We start from the raw sequence: 15,208 nt of genomic DNA on the forward strand, positions 1-15,208 counted from the left end.
TGGGGCAATTTCCTTAACCTCTCTGGGATTCATTTCTTCATCTGTTAAACAGGAATAATAGCAGTCTATACCTCAGAGTCGCTCTGAGCGTTAAATAACACGTGTAAACTGCTTAGCACTGTTCCTAGCGTGTAAGTGCTAATGGTGGTAGACAGAAATGGTTGGTCTATTGTGCAGGAGAAGGGTGTAGTAAAAGCAGCAGGCTGACCACAAGTCAAGAGACTTGGTGCTGGAGCTCTTCCATTAGCCCTTCCACCTCAACCTTGGGGAACACACATGTCCTTTCTGGGTTTGGTCTGCTCCACCTGGCACCTGAAGGTACCTAAGGAGCTGTCATGAAGAGAGGGGTAGAGGCTGAGCAGCTAAGTTCCCACCCTCATTTGAACCAATATTAAATACCAAGGTTACTGGGATTCCCTGGCGGTCCAGTGGTTAGGACTCTGTGCTTTCGCTGCTGAGAACGTGGGTTCAATCCCTGGTCAGGGAACTAAGATCCTGCAAGCCACATGGTGTGGCCAAAAAACCCCAAATACCAAGGCTACTTTATCAATTAAGCACCACAGGCACTGTACCCAGGTCCTTCTAGCTTTCAAGTGCCTACAGTTGAGAGCCGAAGAAAATTTCAACTCCAAAATAAGGAGATTAGGGCGTCCCTGGTGGCCCACTGGTTAAGAATCCACCTGCTAATGCAGGGGACACGGGTTTGAGCCCTGGTCCGGGAAGATCTCATGTGCCTCGGAGCAACTAAGCCCATGCACCACAACTACTGAGTCTGTGATCTAGAGCCCAAGAGCCACAGCTACTGAAGCCCATGCACCTAGAGCCTGTGCTCCGCAACAAGAGAAGCCACCGCAGTGAGAAGCCCACGCACTGCAAGGAAGCCTAGCCCTTGCTCGCTGCAACTAAAAAAGCCCACACACAGCAGTGAAGACCCAACGCAGCCAAAAATAAATAAATAAATAAATTTAAAAAAACAAAATAAGGAGATTAAATTGTATAATTGAAATAAATGTTGTAGTAAATGTCTACAAATGTAATATGTCAGGTAGTCAAGTGCAGTTCTGTTCGTCATATATAGTTACATATATGAACTATATTAAATGCGGGAGTTGGAGTTTTTTAATATTTGAAATTATGTGTGGTAGGGTGGCTGTACAAAAATGTGCATAAAGTTTACAAAGGTCTTTAAAAGACTGTGAGATTTCCCTTGAAAAGTAATGTTCTACATCCAAAATAATTTAATCTTTGAAAACCACTAAACACACCAAACCGTACTGAACTACATGATCTCTAGGGCACCTTTCCAGAGTTGCTAGATCATGAGAGGCTGGATTGAAATGTGCTTAGAGAGGTTATTTGCCCCTGACAAGTTATAAGGCCTGAGGATGGGCGCGGGGCCGAGGGTGATGTCAGGATCCTGAGGCCCAAGAGGCCTGTGGAGCGATGACTCCCCACCCGCCTGTGAGGCTGAGCTGCTGGGGGCAGGTGGAGCCAGGCAGACATGGTCTGAACGTCTCCTTCATAGGGAACTTAGCAGATGTTCATCTCAAGATGTGCCCTGCAGCTGAGTAATTCCCTGAGGTGTGGCCTGTCCTCCTTAGCTAAGTTCACGACAGGGCACACTCCAGAATTCCCCCAGACTCGCTGCGGGCACCAACTCCCCATCATTTCCTGAGAAGCCAAGTGTTAGGAGGCTGAGGCTCAGATGTGAAAGTAGGATAGAGATGGGGTAGTAACAACATGGTCCTAAAAAGGACCAGCCTAGTGGGTCTTAAAGGCTGAAGTTGTCCAACCTTCGTACTGGGTCCAGTATGCTCCCCCTATGGGTGGGGTTGGAACTGCAGACAATCCCTGTAATTCCGGTCAGTCAGTGTGCACAGAGGGGTGGCTAGAGGTTCCAGCTGGCAGCGGGGAGGGGACAGCCCAGCTGGCTGCTGGGAGCCTGAGAGAGCTGGAATGCAGGCACTAGGTCTGGATATGAGAATCAGGGTCTGTTTTCTGGCCCAAGGACAGACCCTCCGTGTTTGGGAATAGGGACCTCCACAAGGCTGAGGGTTTTCTCACACCTACACTGGACTCCCTTTGTGCTTGTGCAGCATTCAAAGCACAGGACGTGAACTTGCACAGATATGGGTAAGTCATGTCTCCTGAGCCTCAGTTTATAAGATTCAAGTGAAACACTTAATATAAAAGCACTTCCCAGACAAGGGCTTACAGCTTCACTGGCTGTAGTGATGACCTAGTACCTCCCACTGCCCAGGGCACTATCCGTGCACACATTTTAAGGACGAGTCTCTTTTACCACATAAAGGTTTTTATTGAACTCAAATTCAGGGGCTCCAAAGCCTGAGGAAGACAAGGGAGGCTGGGGTTTGCACTCAGAAGCCAGGCCAAGCTTCGGGGCCCCACTCCCCGCCCCGCCTACCCTCACCCCTTCCTGACTCAACGAGGGTCTCAGTAGCTACCAATCTAAGCTACCCATTCTAATTAAGTAACCCAAACCCCCTCCCCCCACCCCCACCTAGCACTTTGCCAAGCCAGGCTTCCACCAAGGGGCATGCTGCTGCTGAGGCCAGCTCTCTGCTGACCTCTTTCTGGATCTCTCCCAGAGCCTCCGGCTACCAGCTTGGCCTCCCTCCAACCCCTCTTCATAGCCCATTTCCCATAAGTCTCCGTGTCATGTCGCTTCCTCCATCCCGGCCCCCTCTCCTAGAACCCTCGACTCCTCCCTCCTCCAGCGTTTCCCCTATTCTCTCTCAAGGTTTCTCTAGCTCCCTGTCCCCTTCTCTTCTGCCCACCACCTCCCCACCCCGACGGGTCAGCGCCGGCCGGCCGCGTGGGTCCGCTGGTGGCGGATGAGGTCGGAGCTCTGAGAGAAGGCCTTTCCACAGTCATCGCACTTGTAGGGCCGCTCTCCGCTGTGGACCCGGTGATGCTGCAGCAGCGTGGAGGAGCGGCAGAAGCCCTTGCCACACACGGCGCACCTGTAGGGCCGCTCGCCCGTGTGGGAGCGCTGGTGCTGAATCAGCGTGGAGGAGCGATTGAAGGTCTTGCCGCAGTCGGGGCAGCTGTAGGTGCGACCCGGCAGGTGGGTACGGGCGTGGATGGCCAGCACCGAGCTCTGGCCAAAGCGCTTGCCGCACTCAGGGCACTTGAAGGGCTTCTCGCGGGCATGGCTGCGGGCGTGGGGGATAAGCGCCGAGCGCTGGGAGAAGCTCTTGCCACAGATGCCACAGCTGAAGGGCCTCTGCCCGGTGTGCACCCTCTGGTGACTACGCAGGGATGAGTTCTGGCTGTAGCACTTGCCACACTCGGGGCAGCTGTAGGGCCGCTCATGGCTGTGGGTGCGCTGGTGCCGCAGGAGGTAGGAGCTGTCGCCGAAGGCCTTGCCGCAGTGTGGGCACTTGTAGGGCTTCTGACCAGAGTGCGTGCGCTGGTGGCGAAGCAGGTAAGAGCTGTCAGCGAAGGCCTTGCCGCAACGGGGACACTTGTAGGGCCGCTCGCCCGTGTGCGTGCGCTGGTGTTTGATGAGGTCAGAGCTCTGGGAGAAGGCCTTGCTACAGACCTCACATTTATAGGGTTTTTCACCTGTGTGGATGCGCTGGTGCTGGATCAGGGTGGAGCCCCGCCCAAAACTCTTCCCACAGATGCCGCAGATGTTAGGCCTCGGGCCCTGCCCACCCCTGGCCCGGCCACCCCGTCGGCCTGGACCACGAAGGGTCCCCGTCAGGCCCAGGGGATTCTGGAGCATCTCAAACTGGGGTGTAGCCAGCAGGGCCCCTGTGGGCATCTCAAAAGGGGGCCCTAGGGGCAGGCCCCCAGTGGGTTGCTCCCCAAACCCCTGGGTGAAAGAGTCCAAAGGGTGGACTCCCAAGGGGATGCTCAAGGGATTCTTTTCCTCAGGATTCAGAAGAATCTCTGCACCTTCCTGGAATTTGGAACTTTGAGCTTCAAATTCAGGGCTCTGGGTTTTGAACTCAGGATTCTGGGGTTCAAATCCAGGGTTCTGCGGTTCATACCCCGGGCTCTGGGATTCATACCTGGAGCTCTGAGATTCATATCCAGGGCTCCGGGGTTCATACCCAGGGCTCCGGGGTTCATATCCAGGGCTCTTGGGTTCATATCCAGGGCTTTGGGGCTCATACCTAGGGCTTTGGGGTTCAAACTCAGGGCTCTGAGAATCTGATTCAGGGCTTCTGGGTGCAAACTCAGGGCTTGGGGGTACAAAACCAGGGCTTCGGGACTCAAAACCTGGACTCTCAGGCTCAAACCTGGGGCTTTGGGGTTCAAACTCTGGGCTTTGTAGCCCAAACCCAGGGCTCTGGGGTTCAAGCCCAAAAGGTATCTCTTCCACCTCATAGTCCCCAGTGCCTTCTTGCTGAGAAATTTCCTCTTCCTCATTCTCACTCATGTTGCCTGCAGGATCAGAGAATTACAGAAAACCCAGATTGTGTGGGGCCTGGAAGGTCACTGGGTCCCACCATTAGTTGCCACAAACCTTTCCCTCCTCCTCAAGCAGGGTCGCTGGCCCTCGGGCAAGTGCTGAAATTCCCACCTCCCCCTCAGCAAACCCAGGACACCGGGTCCTCGCCCCCGCCCCCTCCAAGTCCCAGGTGTCCAAGCCCCCGGCTCTCTTCCCCTCCCACCCACTACAACCCCCTCTCCCGCTCCCAGTCACGCTCCTCGGAGGGGCGCTCCCTCCCTCACCTTTGAGAGACCCTTCGGGGCTCCCCATTTCGTCAGGACTTTGCACATCCCGGGGCTCGAGGCCCCACGGCGACGCCTCCCGTTCCATCCCCGCCGGCTCCCAGTGCGGCGGCAGTGGCGATGGCGGACGATCCTGAGACCCGGTCTGAGTGCCCCGAGACCCGGGCCCTCGCCGCCCGCCCGCTTAGCGCCACCCAGGGGACCCGGCTGTCCAGCCCTGGCCCCTGAGGCCGGACGTCTTGACCCTGGGCCTCTCCGGCCCGCTGGGCCCCTCCCCTATCCGCGGCCCCGCCCCCACCCACAAGGTCTCGGCTTGCCCTGGGGTCCTCACAGGCCCCCACACGTCGTGACCTCGGAGATGAGAGACTTCACGACTCCCCTTGCCGCCCCCGGATACCGCTCCCCGCCCGGGACCCCGACGTCTGGCCTCCCAGCCCCCGGGTGGGCTGCGGCTGGCCGTCCCCCTCCCTCCGCACAGGAAGTGTCCGTCCGCGGCCAGTTTCCCCCGCTGGCTAGCGCCGCGGCCTCTCTAGGAGCGACTGGAGGTGGAAACTCGTTGGCATTAACCCTGGGCTGGATGGCCCCGGCGTCGAGGTAGGCGAGGACTGGGCGCCCTGGAGCCGGCGGGAGAAGCTGGGGCAGTTTGTATGCCTATGTCCTAGGTCCTGTCCTCCCGGGGGCCTATACGTCCGTCTCCCGGCCCTGCGTCCGTCAGTGCCTGTGGCCAAGGGCGAGGCAACAAGCGAGACCAAGGTCAGCGAGAAGGAGCGACGCTTCCCGGTGCCAGCGGGGGCGGTGTCTAGCTCCCCTCCCCTCCCGGGCCTTGGGGTCAGCTCTGGCCGCGCCTCGGGACCCCACCCCGCCCCTTAGGCTCATCGAGGCTCCTGAGTCTCGAACCCCCCACCTCGAACTCCACTCCCCCACACCGGCGCGCCCACCCCCAGTCCTCCTGGCCCCCTCCGCTCGCTGTTTCTCCTAATCTCACCCTTCCCCCTTCTGGGCGGGCTAGGATCGTTGCCAAGGAAACAGGCCTGCCTCCAGTTTCCAGAGGCACCGCCCCTCCCTCCCAGGGAACTCACCGATTGGTCGGTGCAGCGCGTGCTTTCACCGTCCCGCCTCCTCCCACTACACCAACTGCTAGGCGTTAATGGTCGCCAGGGAACGCGAGGCACCTTTCTGATTGGTTGCAGGGTGTGCAGGCCGGTTCCACCTCTTCTGTGCTTCAGAAGTGCTAGCGGGAGGAGTGGGAGGGACGTCCCTGGCGTCTCCCTTCTTGTCGAGCCTGTGCTTTCAGACATTTTCCCGCCCTCATTTACCCTTCATTAGGTTTTATCTTTCTGAAGAATGAAAGACAAGGCATCTGAGGAAGACACCCTTGACTCCCCAGTCTCTTCTCGCACTCTCTTTCCCAGCACTTTCCTTCTTCCCACAGGTTCCAGGTGCCGAAGTGGCCAGTCGGGGGGGATCCTGCCGCAGAAAGAAGGTTGTTTCCTCTTCTGTTACCCTGCCTCTCCCCTCCACCTTCCCCAAAGACTGAGTTTAACTCAATCCCTTGGAGCCTTTGTCCCTGGTTCCTGGATTTTCTCAGGAGTGGAAGTGGATAGGAGAGAACCACTCTCCAGTCCTGTCTGACTTGGATAGAGGCTTGTAGAGGAAGGGAACCTGAGAAACACTGCCCTAGGTGCAGCTTTGAATCAAAGGAAAAGTGACCCTGGAAAGACAATTTAATAGGATCCAGTTCTTGTCCTTCTACTACCCTTGCTGCTGAAACTAGTTGGTAGTGTTCTTTCTTCTTTTTTTTTCCCGGTACGCGGGCCTCTTACTGTTGTGGCCTCTCCCGTTGCGGAGCACAGGCTCCGGACGCGCAGGCCCAGCGACCATGGCTCACGGGTCCCGCCGCTCCGCGGCATGTGTGATCCTCCCGGACCGGGGCACGAACCCGTGTCCCCTGCATCGGCAGGTGGACTCTCAACCACTGCGCCACCAGGGAAGCCCTGGTAGTGTTCTTGACAATTAGTGAACCAAATTCTCTCTGTGGGAGTGATGCAGGAACCATAGATTGTGTTTTCTTGTTGCCTTACCAGACAAAGGAAAGGAGGAAACTACTTAGGAGGAAAGATGGCATCTTCCATTCTCCTGAAAGGAGATGAGAACAAGAATTTGGAGAATTCCAAAGGAGAAAAGGCTGGAGAGACGCGATCTCAGTTCTCAGTAGAGGCTTACAGACAGAATGACAGATAGAGATACCTTCCTACAAATAAAGCAGGAGTCCTTTTCTGCCCTCCAGAAGATCAGCTTCCAGCTCCATGCCTCTCTCCCATCCCACTGTCTGTCCTAAAACCTTCATGAAGAATGGCTCACAGGGTCCAGCACTAGAGGGCCCACACAGGCAGAACACCCTACAACTGCAGTGATTATGGGCAGAGCTGGACCTGGGCCACCTCCTGGTCATCCCCAAAGCACACAAATGAGAGACAAAAGTCTCCTTCATGAGACACTTTTCTCTGACCTCCTACCTGCTTACCCACCAGAAAATTCCCACAGGAGAGCAGCCGTCCCCTGCAAAGTATGTGGCGAGTCCTCCAGCCCCAGCTCTGACATGGTCCCTGCCTGCACTCTTCATAGCGTGGGCCACAAGCCCCACGAATAGCAGAAGTTGGGCCAGGGCTTCAGTCTGCTCTGGCACCAGTATTTCCATGTGGAAATTCAGTCTCACTAGTACCTGGCTGACTTCCAGGCAGCCTCCTCCAGCACCTATCCTCTCTATGCAATGGACCTTCGAGAGGCAGCCAGCCTCTGCCGGCCACATGCCCATAGCAGGGATAGGCTCTAAGCACAGGGAAGACTCTGATGAGGGTTCCGACTTGACCAAGTGCATGTCCTGAGTTGGGCAGCCACTTTGTCCACAGCATCATCCCTCAATGTGCAGCAGCACTGGGGCAGTGTGCAGCCACAGTTCATGGTCCAACCAACTTGGCCCACACCCAAGAGAGTCCTGACAAAGGCTCTGTGTGAGAGGGGCTTCTGTGTGATCTGCTTCCTCCCTGCATGCAAAGGACAAGCCCTCTAAGAGGGCTTCTGTCAGATGCTACAAGAGATGCCCAGGTATATTCAAGAAGCTTTGAGGTACCCAGAAAGAGACCAATCATGACACAGGCCCCTTTGCGAAGAACAAAGGAAATGCGAGTCTTTGTGTATGGCGAAGTCATCAGCTGGCCTGACACATTTGGAACAGGCCCTGACACCAACCCCTACTCTTCTAATGCTAAGAGCAGCTAGAAAATAACATTTTTACGTTCAGAGCAGTGGTTCTCTCAAACTTTAGCAGCCATAAGATTCCATTGCTGGAGATACAATAAACTAGGGACAGGGCCCAGGGAGCTAGCTGCATTTTGAAGAGATAACTGCATGTGATTCTGTGGCAGAAAGGCCTTACTTTGAAAAATATTGGCCTAGAGCAGGTTTTAGCTTCTGAGTCATAAATGTCTTTGCATGCACTGTTCCTAGAAAGATACACATAAACAAATATTCCCCCCAAATTTAGGGGTCTTTGGAGCTCAGATCAATACTTATCCTTTACATGGCTTGGACAAACTAGGAAGGGGCCATGTGGTCATGGCCTTGACCTCTCACTCTGGCCATGTGGATGGGGCTCATGTTTTCACTGATGCAGACAAGCATTTCTCCTGATGCACCAATGAAGCCCTAGGAAAACCCTCTTCCTGGCTTAAATTGCTTCAAGAGCTGAGCCTCAAAAACCTGTGGTAGTGGAGAGAAAAGGGAGCCTTACCTTTAGGGGAAGTATCCGTGCCAAGGAGTGAGGAGCCAAGAAGGGGGTGAGGCTGAGGCTTAAGCGTGCCATGATACTCAAATATTAAGTGAGGGGGAAATTGGGTCACGAGGGCAGGAAGCAGAGGAGTTGGTTCTGGTTTGGGGGCCCTACGCAAGTCTTGAAAACTTAAGCGCACTCAGAGAAAGTAGTAATTATACCTTTAATTGGCAAGCTCAGACAGGGTCCAGATCTGGCTTTGAGGCTGACCTGAGAAGTGGTATTGCAGGCTGAGTTTCCCCCAGGCAGTGCTGAGGGGCAGGGGAAGGATGGGTTGGACACTGGCTTCTCTAGGGGAATAAAAGCTGGTACAAAGGTAGCTACTACTGCCAAGGTGCCTCTCCTTACTCCCACATTCCCCCTGTGACAGGTGGCATATGAGCCAATCCTCCTGGTGAAGTTTAGTCTCAGAGAGATCTTGGTGGGGTCAGATTGGAAGATTAGGTTGGAATCAAGTCAGTCCATCACTTTACCTGAAGTGTCTTTTCCCCAAGTTTTGTACCTCTTCCTATAGAAGTTTCTTTAGGTTGACAAATCTGGTTTCTTCCTAAGGCCAGACACAGGGCTGAGTTCTCAGAAGGGAAGTGCACACAGGCCACCGAGGACATAAGTCTTTGCTACTTCTACTTGAGGGGAAGGGTCATCCTGACCAGAGGCAAGAAAGGGTCTGCACATGGCTGGCTGCTTCCATCACCTGGACAAGGCTGGACTCTGACCACAAAGGAATGAGTGGTAGATGGATGATGGAGTCACAGGGTGATGGGGGAGGGATTCTGTGCAGAGCTTGGGAATATAGAATAGTACAGTTCCCTCTGGCTACTAACCCCAAATGTTCCTGGCCTTGTCCCCCTCTGCTGGTGATGGAGGTCCTGAAGAGAGTGAAGATGCGAGCTCTGCTTTTGTTGGCCCTGGAACTCTCATCTAAGGCTGCTTTCTCCCTTGCCTTGTTGGCTATGTGGCTGTTTTGTCACTCATCTTGTACCTGGGCTTCACTAACACTGGGCTGCTCTGTCCCTAGTCTAGGTCAGTGCCTGGGTGTCATCTCAGGGAGGGGGGAGATGCTTCCAGAACCCTGGCTGAGACACTGACAAGGAACTCAGGAGTGGTATGGTAAAGACAGCAGGAAACAAAGAATCCTAGCATCTCACTCTGTGTGTGACCTTGGACAGGTTGCTCAGCTTTCCCCAGTCTCAGTGTCCCCAGATGCAAAAGGATGGAAAAGCTAAGATCTCTTCCAGTTCAAAAATGTGATGAGGCCCTCCTGGCTGGGCCTAGAATAGCAAAGCCTGAGCCATAGGGCTCTCCGAGGGAGGCCCAAGGAGTACTAGAGGGGTCTCTCAGGCCCCTGCCCTTCAAAAACAGGAAGTGCAGGTCAGCTGAGTGGTGCTGAGGTGGAGACACCACTCCATTTGGGGCAAAACATTCAGTCCTGACTGCCTCTTCCTGATGGGCTGTCCTCTCCAAGCAAGATGCTTCCTTCCATATGCAATTATGAGGGTGAAATGAGTTGATGGACAAGACAGTACTTTGTAAACCATAAAATGCAATACGAGCCAAGATCTAACATAAAGCCTCCTTTTACTTCTCTCCTGCCACCCTTTTACAAATATGCTCTCTACCTGAATCCCTGATTCAAGAACAATTGAATGCTGTAGACTACAGTTTGCAAACTCAAATGACTACAGGAACCCAACAGGTCATGTAAATGAGTAGAAAAATGCCAGATGGAGAGGGCCTGCTTTGCCAGAGATGTTGGCGAGCCATGATGAGTGCCAGCTGACACTGGTCAGGAGGTGACAAGGAGTGGCAGGCATGCTGAACTGGAGAGCCTGGTCTCCATCCAAAGGGACAACTGCCCCTCAGCTCTCACCAATTGTGGTTTTGTGGGAGCTCAGGTGGAGTTGGCAAATCTTCGGATTTTTCAAGAGAGGCCAGAAACCTGGTTTTCTGTGTGAAATATCCTGATTTTTAAATCTTAACCAATAATTCACAACATTTAAAAATGCTGGCTGGGCTAAAAAAAAAAATTAAAGGCTGCTACAGACCACATTCAGTACCCAGCCATCAGTTTTTAACTTCTGCAGTAAAGTCAGTGGGTAAAACAAAGTTCTCCACCTCAATCCTCTTAGAAACAGCCTTTTCTTCCCCACAGTGAAAGTCTAGTGGGGGTTCTAACCTCAGCCCTAACTCAGCAAAGGGGGCTTCTAGAGTCTGGGACAGTAGGGAACAAGGTATCAGCAGATGAAGCTCGTGAGGGCCTAAGATGAAACAGTCCTCCTCCCCCAGGTCCAACTCTGGCTGGGAATTCTGTGGCCTCCCCGGGGCTGCCAGAGTTTCAGGCCCCTGAGGCCACCCTGGGCCTCAAACAATGTCTAGATCTTCACCCTTTGCCTTGTCACTGTTGAGGCCATCACCCACACTCCTGGAATATCTCTGGGTAGTGCTGGAAGCCCACGGGTGGGTCCAGGTCCCCTCGGCCAGAGGCCAGGGGTACAGGCAACCCACTGGCACCCCGGCCCCTGCGCCGCCCCGCCCCGGGCCGATGGACCCACTGGTGCTTGGCCATGGCTGACTTCTGGCCGAAGCACCTGCCGCATTGCGGGCAGGCGTAGGGGCGCTCGCCACTGTGGGTGCGCCGGTGGGCTGCCATCTCGGAGCTCTGCCGGAAGCAGCGCCCGCAATCTGGGCATGGATAGGGCTTCTCGCCCGTGTGGGTGCGCACGTGGCGCCGGAGGTCTGAGGCGTGGGCGAAGGCGCGGCCACAGTCGGGGCACGGGAAGGGGGTCTCGCCGCTATGGACCCGCTGGTGCTGGTACAGGGCGGAGCTCTGGCTGAAGCAGCGGCCGCAGTCAGCACAGCTGTAGGGCTTCTCGCCCGTGTGGACCCGGAGGTGGGTGGTGAGGGCGGAGCGCTGGGTGAAGGCCCGGTCACAGTCTGGGCAGCGGTGGGGCCGCTCCCCTCGGTGGATGGCCCGGTGCTTGCTCAGAGAGGAGGCCTGGCTGAAGCCCTTGCCACAGTCAGGGCAACTGAAGGGCTTCTCGCCCGTGTGGGTGTACAGATGCTCCACCAGGGTGGACCGCCAAGCGAAACTCTTCCCGCACATGTAGCAACCGTGCCTCTGGTCTGCCCTGGGGACCGGGGGATGGGCACAGAGTGGTGGGCGACCCCGGCGAGGCACCTTCGATGGCTGCTCCCAACCATAAGAAAACCCAGCAGAAAAGGGTTTGAGAGCCGTCAGCCCGGGAGGCTGAGCGTCCACAGAAAGGATCTTCCCCAGTGCCTCGGTCCCTTCTCTTTGTCCTTTCTCTTCCTTGTCTCTGGAACCTGCTGGGAGATAAGGGGAGAGCTCAGACCCTGGCTTATCCTGGTCCCTGATTCCCACAGCCCACATGGGGACAGAGAAGCCTCTTAGATACAAGCACCTTCTGGACCCACAGCTGCCTCTGGGCCTCAGCTTGGTACAGGCAGGGAAGCTAGGAGTGACACATTTTCCTCAGCTGCACAGGATGGTAAGAAAAGCTGCAGAGACAGAGAGAGGGAAGGAACAGAGGCACAGTACATTCTACCCCAGGGCTGGGGAAATGAAGGTCAGAGGGATAACAATTTAGCTTGATCACGGAGGATGAGTGGATGGTAAGGATGCAGCACAAAGAGAGGCATGAAGGTGACTGGCATTGACAAGTTCAGAGGGGCTGGGCACTGTGCAACAGCTGGACAGGATAAGTGGAGGAAGAAAGCCGTGCAAGCCAAGAGAAAGGAGGCTGCTACAAAAATACAACAAAAAGGAAGTAAACTAAAACAGAGGAGGTGGCAGAGGAGCTAGAGAGCAGGCAAACAGCAGACGAGGTGACGCGGAGCTCCAAGGAGCTTAGAGACCAACTAGATGTGAGGGGCTCAGATACCGCGGAGCTGGGAGTGGAGAGGCAGGTATGCCAGGGTCACACTCACAGCCCCTTTCTAGGCTGAATCCAGAGCTAGGCAGGGACCAGGCATAACAACCTTAGCTGGGAAAGCAATTCAGGGAGGAAACTGATGAGCAGGTAAGGAGTTGGCAGAGGGTAGCAGGATGGGTCAGACCCAGAGGAAGTCCCCACGGGACAAAGTAACCACTACTTCACCTGTGTCTGCTTCTCTAAGACACTCTCCCGTCTCAGGATCCCGGGCATCTGGACCCCACAGTTCGGCCTCTTCCTCCACCCAGGAGATGAGGGCTGGCTTGGTGCCTCGGAAGCCTAGGGGAGAAGAACGCAAAGCCCACGCTGCGGGGGAAGCCGCCGCCCAGGGTCGCGACTTTCTGGGGCCTCCCACTCCACGTGCAGGACCCAGAGGTTGGGCGGGGTGGACGGGGTTGTGGGCGCAGGCGAGCAGGTGGAGCCTCACCGAGCGCGCCCAGGTGGCCGTAGGTCTCCCGCATCACGTCCCGGTACAGGGCCCTCTGCGCGGGCCGCAGACACCCCCACTCCTCCGGGGAGAAGTACACGGCCACGTCCGCGAAGCTCAGGGACTCGGGTGTCCCCCACTGGCGCCCGGCCCCGTTAGGTTCCCGCGCGGGGAGCGGGGCCGGGGGCGGCGCCATCGTAAGTGCCACCCCGGCGGCGGGCCAGCGCCAACCCTACCCGCCGGGGTCCGCGGAGCCTCCGCGATCCAGAACGCTCCGTGGCCCGGCCCGAGGGTCGGGGCGCCGTCGTGAGGCCGGGAGACCAGGGACGGCCCCTCGAGGGCCCACGGGGAAGGCTGAACACTAAGAGCGGGTGGCTGAAGGTGCACCGAGAACCAGAACTGGAAGATGCCTTCCTAAGAGATGGCGGCAACGCGGCCCCGCGAACTTCGCTCCCGCGCCATCGTGCCCAGATGACGCCGCCCCGGTGTCTCCAGGTGGCTTTGTCTTCGAGCCCTCAGCCAACATGGCTGCAGCGGCTACAGGCGCCCGAGGAGGCGCTGCCACCAGCCCGGAGGCGGCGTTCCCCAGAGCTTGGCGCCCGGCTCCGGAGGCGCGGCGGCCCGGCTTCCCCGCCGGGTCCCCGCGCCCGTCGCGCTGGAGGCGCAGCCGCGGCCCCGCCCAGGTTTGGAACAGCGACCTCCAGCCCAGACCCCAGGCCGCTCCGCGCTGTTAATTCAGACGTTCAATTTCGCCGCTGGCCATCACTGGGTGACAGCAGGCTTCCCCCAATGTTGAGGGTAAAAAAAAAAATGGAGCGAGTAAAAGAACCTTCTCTACTGGAAGCTTGATAAGCCTGAAATTATGGGAGCTTCTGTTTCAGGAGATCGTGGGGGCGACTGGGGAAGAGTAGGGTGAGGTCTAAAAAGGTCGGAAGGACCCTCTTTCTGTAAGCTTACGCTCCCCCGACATGCCCTACAGGACGTCTCCCGAACATCTCTTTACCTCTAGCTCAAGCTTGGCTCCTGAGCTCCTGATCACAGAGCCACCTGCCACCTTGCCCCGGCATGGATGGCCCACAAGCACCTCGGACTCTGCGTGGCTCAAACTGAACTCATCCCTTTCTTCCCATAACCTGCCCCTCCTGGGGTCTTTGTCTTAGCAAATGGCACCAACTCTCTCCATCATCTCTACCTCCAAACCCTCTCTCTCACCGGACACATTTATTGACTGTCTAGTCTGTGCTTCCCACAAGCCTTCATAAATACCCTGCCCTAAGAAGCCTTGATATTTTTCCTTTGGCCACTTAAATCAGTCACAGCATTTCACACACTTCATGGACATGCACTTCACATCTTCAGCAGCTCTGGTGTCTGCTCTGGAGCTCTTGTCTGTTTGCCTCCTTCCAAAGGCCCCCCTGAGGCTTCCACCTGACATCCTGTACCCAGTGGCTGCTTCTCCCTAGGGGAGCTGGGCAAGTAAAGAGTTGATCTCAGCAGGAGGGAAGGGGAAGACTTAAAACTTGGGAGGGGTCAGCCTGGCCAAGGAGAGAGGCTTGTTGCAGGGTGGTCCGTGGAGCGTAAGGACTAAGGGTGCAGAGTTGCCCAGGGGCTCAACCTCAGCAAGTTCTCTTAGCCTCTCAAGCCCCCTGAAGGACACAAAAGAAATTAGAAAATTTCCATTAAGAGTAATGGCTTTTTGTCACCTGTCAGTGCCCATCCCTATCACACACTGGAAGAGCCCTGGGTAGTGCTGAAAGCTCGCAGAGGGGTCTGGACTCTCCTGGAGAAGAACCCTGGGCAGAGTCTGCACTCCTGGGTCAGACCCTGAGGGCCATGGTACCAAGCTGGTGGGTCTATTAGTGGCCTCTGGCTGAAGCACCTGCCACTGGGGACAGTAGTAGGCCTGCTTGCCTGTGTAAGTCAGCAAGTAGCATGAGAGGTACTGCACTAGCTGCAAGTAAAGGGTCCCTCTCCAGAGTGCACTGCGCCGGGACTTCCCTGGAGGTCCAGTGGTTGGGTCTCTGTGCTTCCACTGCAGCGGGTACAGGTTCGATCCCTGGTTGGGGAACTAGGATCCTGCAAGCTGCATGGTGTGGTCAAAGAAAACAACACAAAACAGAGCGCACTGGGCCAAGTTGAAGGTAAAGTAAAGCATGACTGCACTTGGTGTGGGGATGAGGGTGTGGTGTGAGTGCCAGGTGTTGAAGCTGGGCACAGACTGAGGGCCTGGGAAAGTCCTGACTACAGGGAGCCTTGGCCACAGGCTCCAAGGCCACGTCAGTGTCTCTGACC

General features: G+C 56.1%; 2 protein-coding genes across 3 annotated transcripts; both read right to left on the bottom strand.

Annotated features, from left to right (window-relative positions):
• Positions 1 to 2,498: 2,498 nt before the first annotated feature.
• Positions 2,499 to 4,972, bottom strand: ZNF768 (zinc finger protein 768). Its single transcript, XM_060032081.1, has 2 exons — positions 4,708 to 4,972; positions 2,499 to 4,416 (listed from the first exon to the last, which is right to left on the bottom strand). The coding sequence occupies exons 1-2, from the start codon at positions 4,793 to 4,795 to the stop codon at positions 2,819 to 2,821; spliced, it is 1,686 nt and encodes a 561-aa protein (XP_059888064.1). The 5' UTR covers positions 4,796 to 4,972; the 3' UTR covers positions 2,499 to 2,818.
• Positions 4,973 to 8,682: 3,710 nt separating this feature from the next.
• Positions 8,683 to 14,590, bottom strand: ZNF764 (zinc finger protein 764). 2 transcript variants are annotated; one of them, XM_060032082.1, is made up of 3 exons: positions 12,917 to 14,590; positions 12,655 to 12,768; positions 8,683 to 11,863 (listed from the first exon to the last, which is right to left on the bottom strand). In XM_060032082.1, the coding sequence occupies exons 1-3, from the start codon at positions 13,110 to 13,112 to the stop codon at positions 10,947 to 10,949; spliced, it is 1,227 nt and encodes a 408-aa protein (XP_059888065.1). In that variant the 5' UTR covers positions 13,113 to 14,590; the 3' UTR covers positions 8,683 to 10,946. The 2 variants fall into 2 exon arrangements, with proteins under 2 accessions (XP_059888065.1, XP_059888066.1); XM_060032083.1 differs by having other exon boundaries at positions 8,683 to 11,860; positions 12,917 to 14,587.
• Between the last annotated feature and the right edge of the window lie 618 nt (positions 14,591 to 15,208).

The sequence above is a fragment of the Delphinus delphis genome, chromosome 15, assembly GCF_949987515.2.
Source record: "Delphinus delphis chromosome 15, mDelDel1.2, whole genome shotgun sequence".
In the NCBI taxonomy this organism is placed as follows: domain Eukaryota; kingdom Metazoa; phylum Chordata; class Mammalia; order Artiodactyla; family Delphinidae; genus Delphinus; species Delphinus delphis.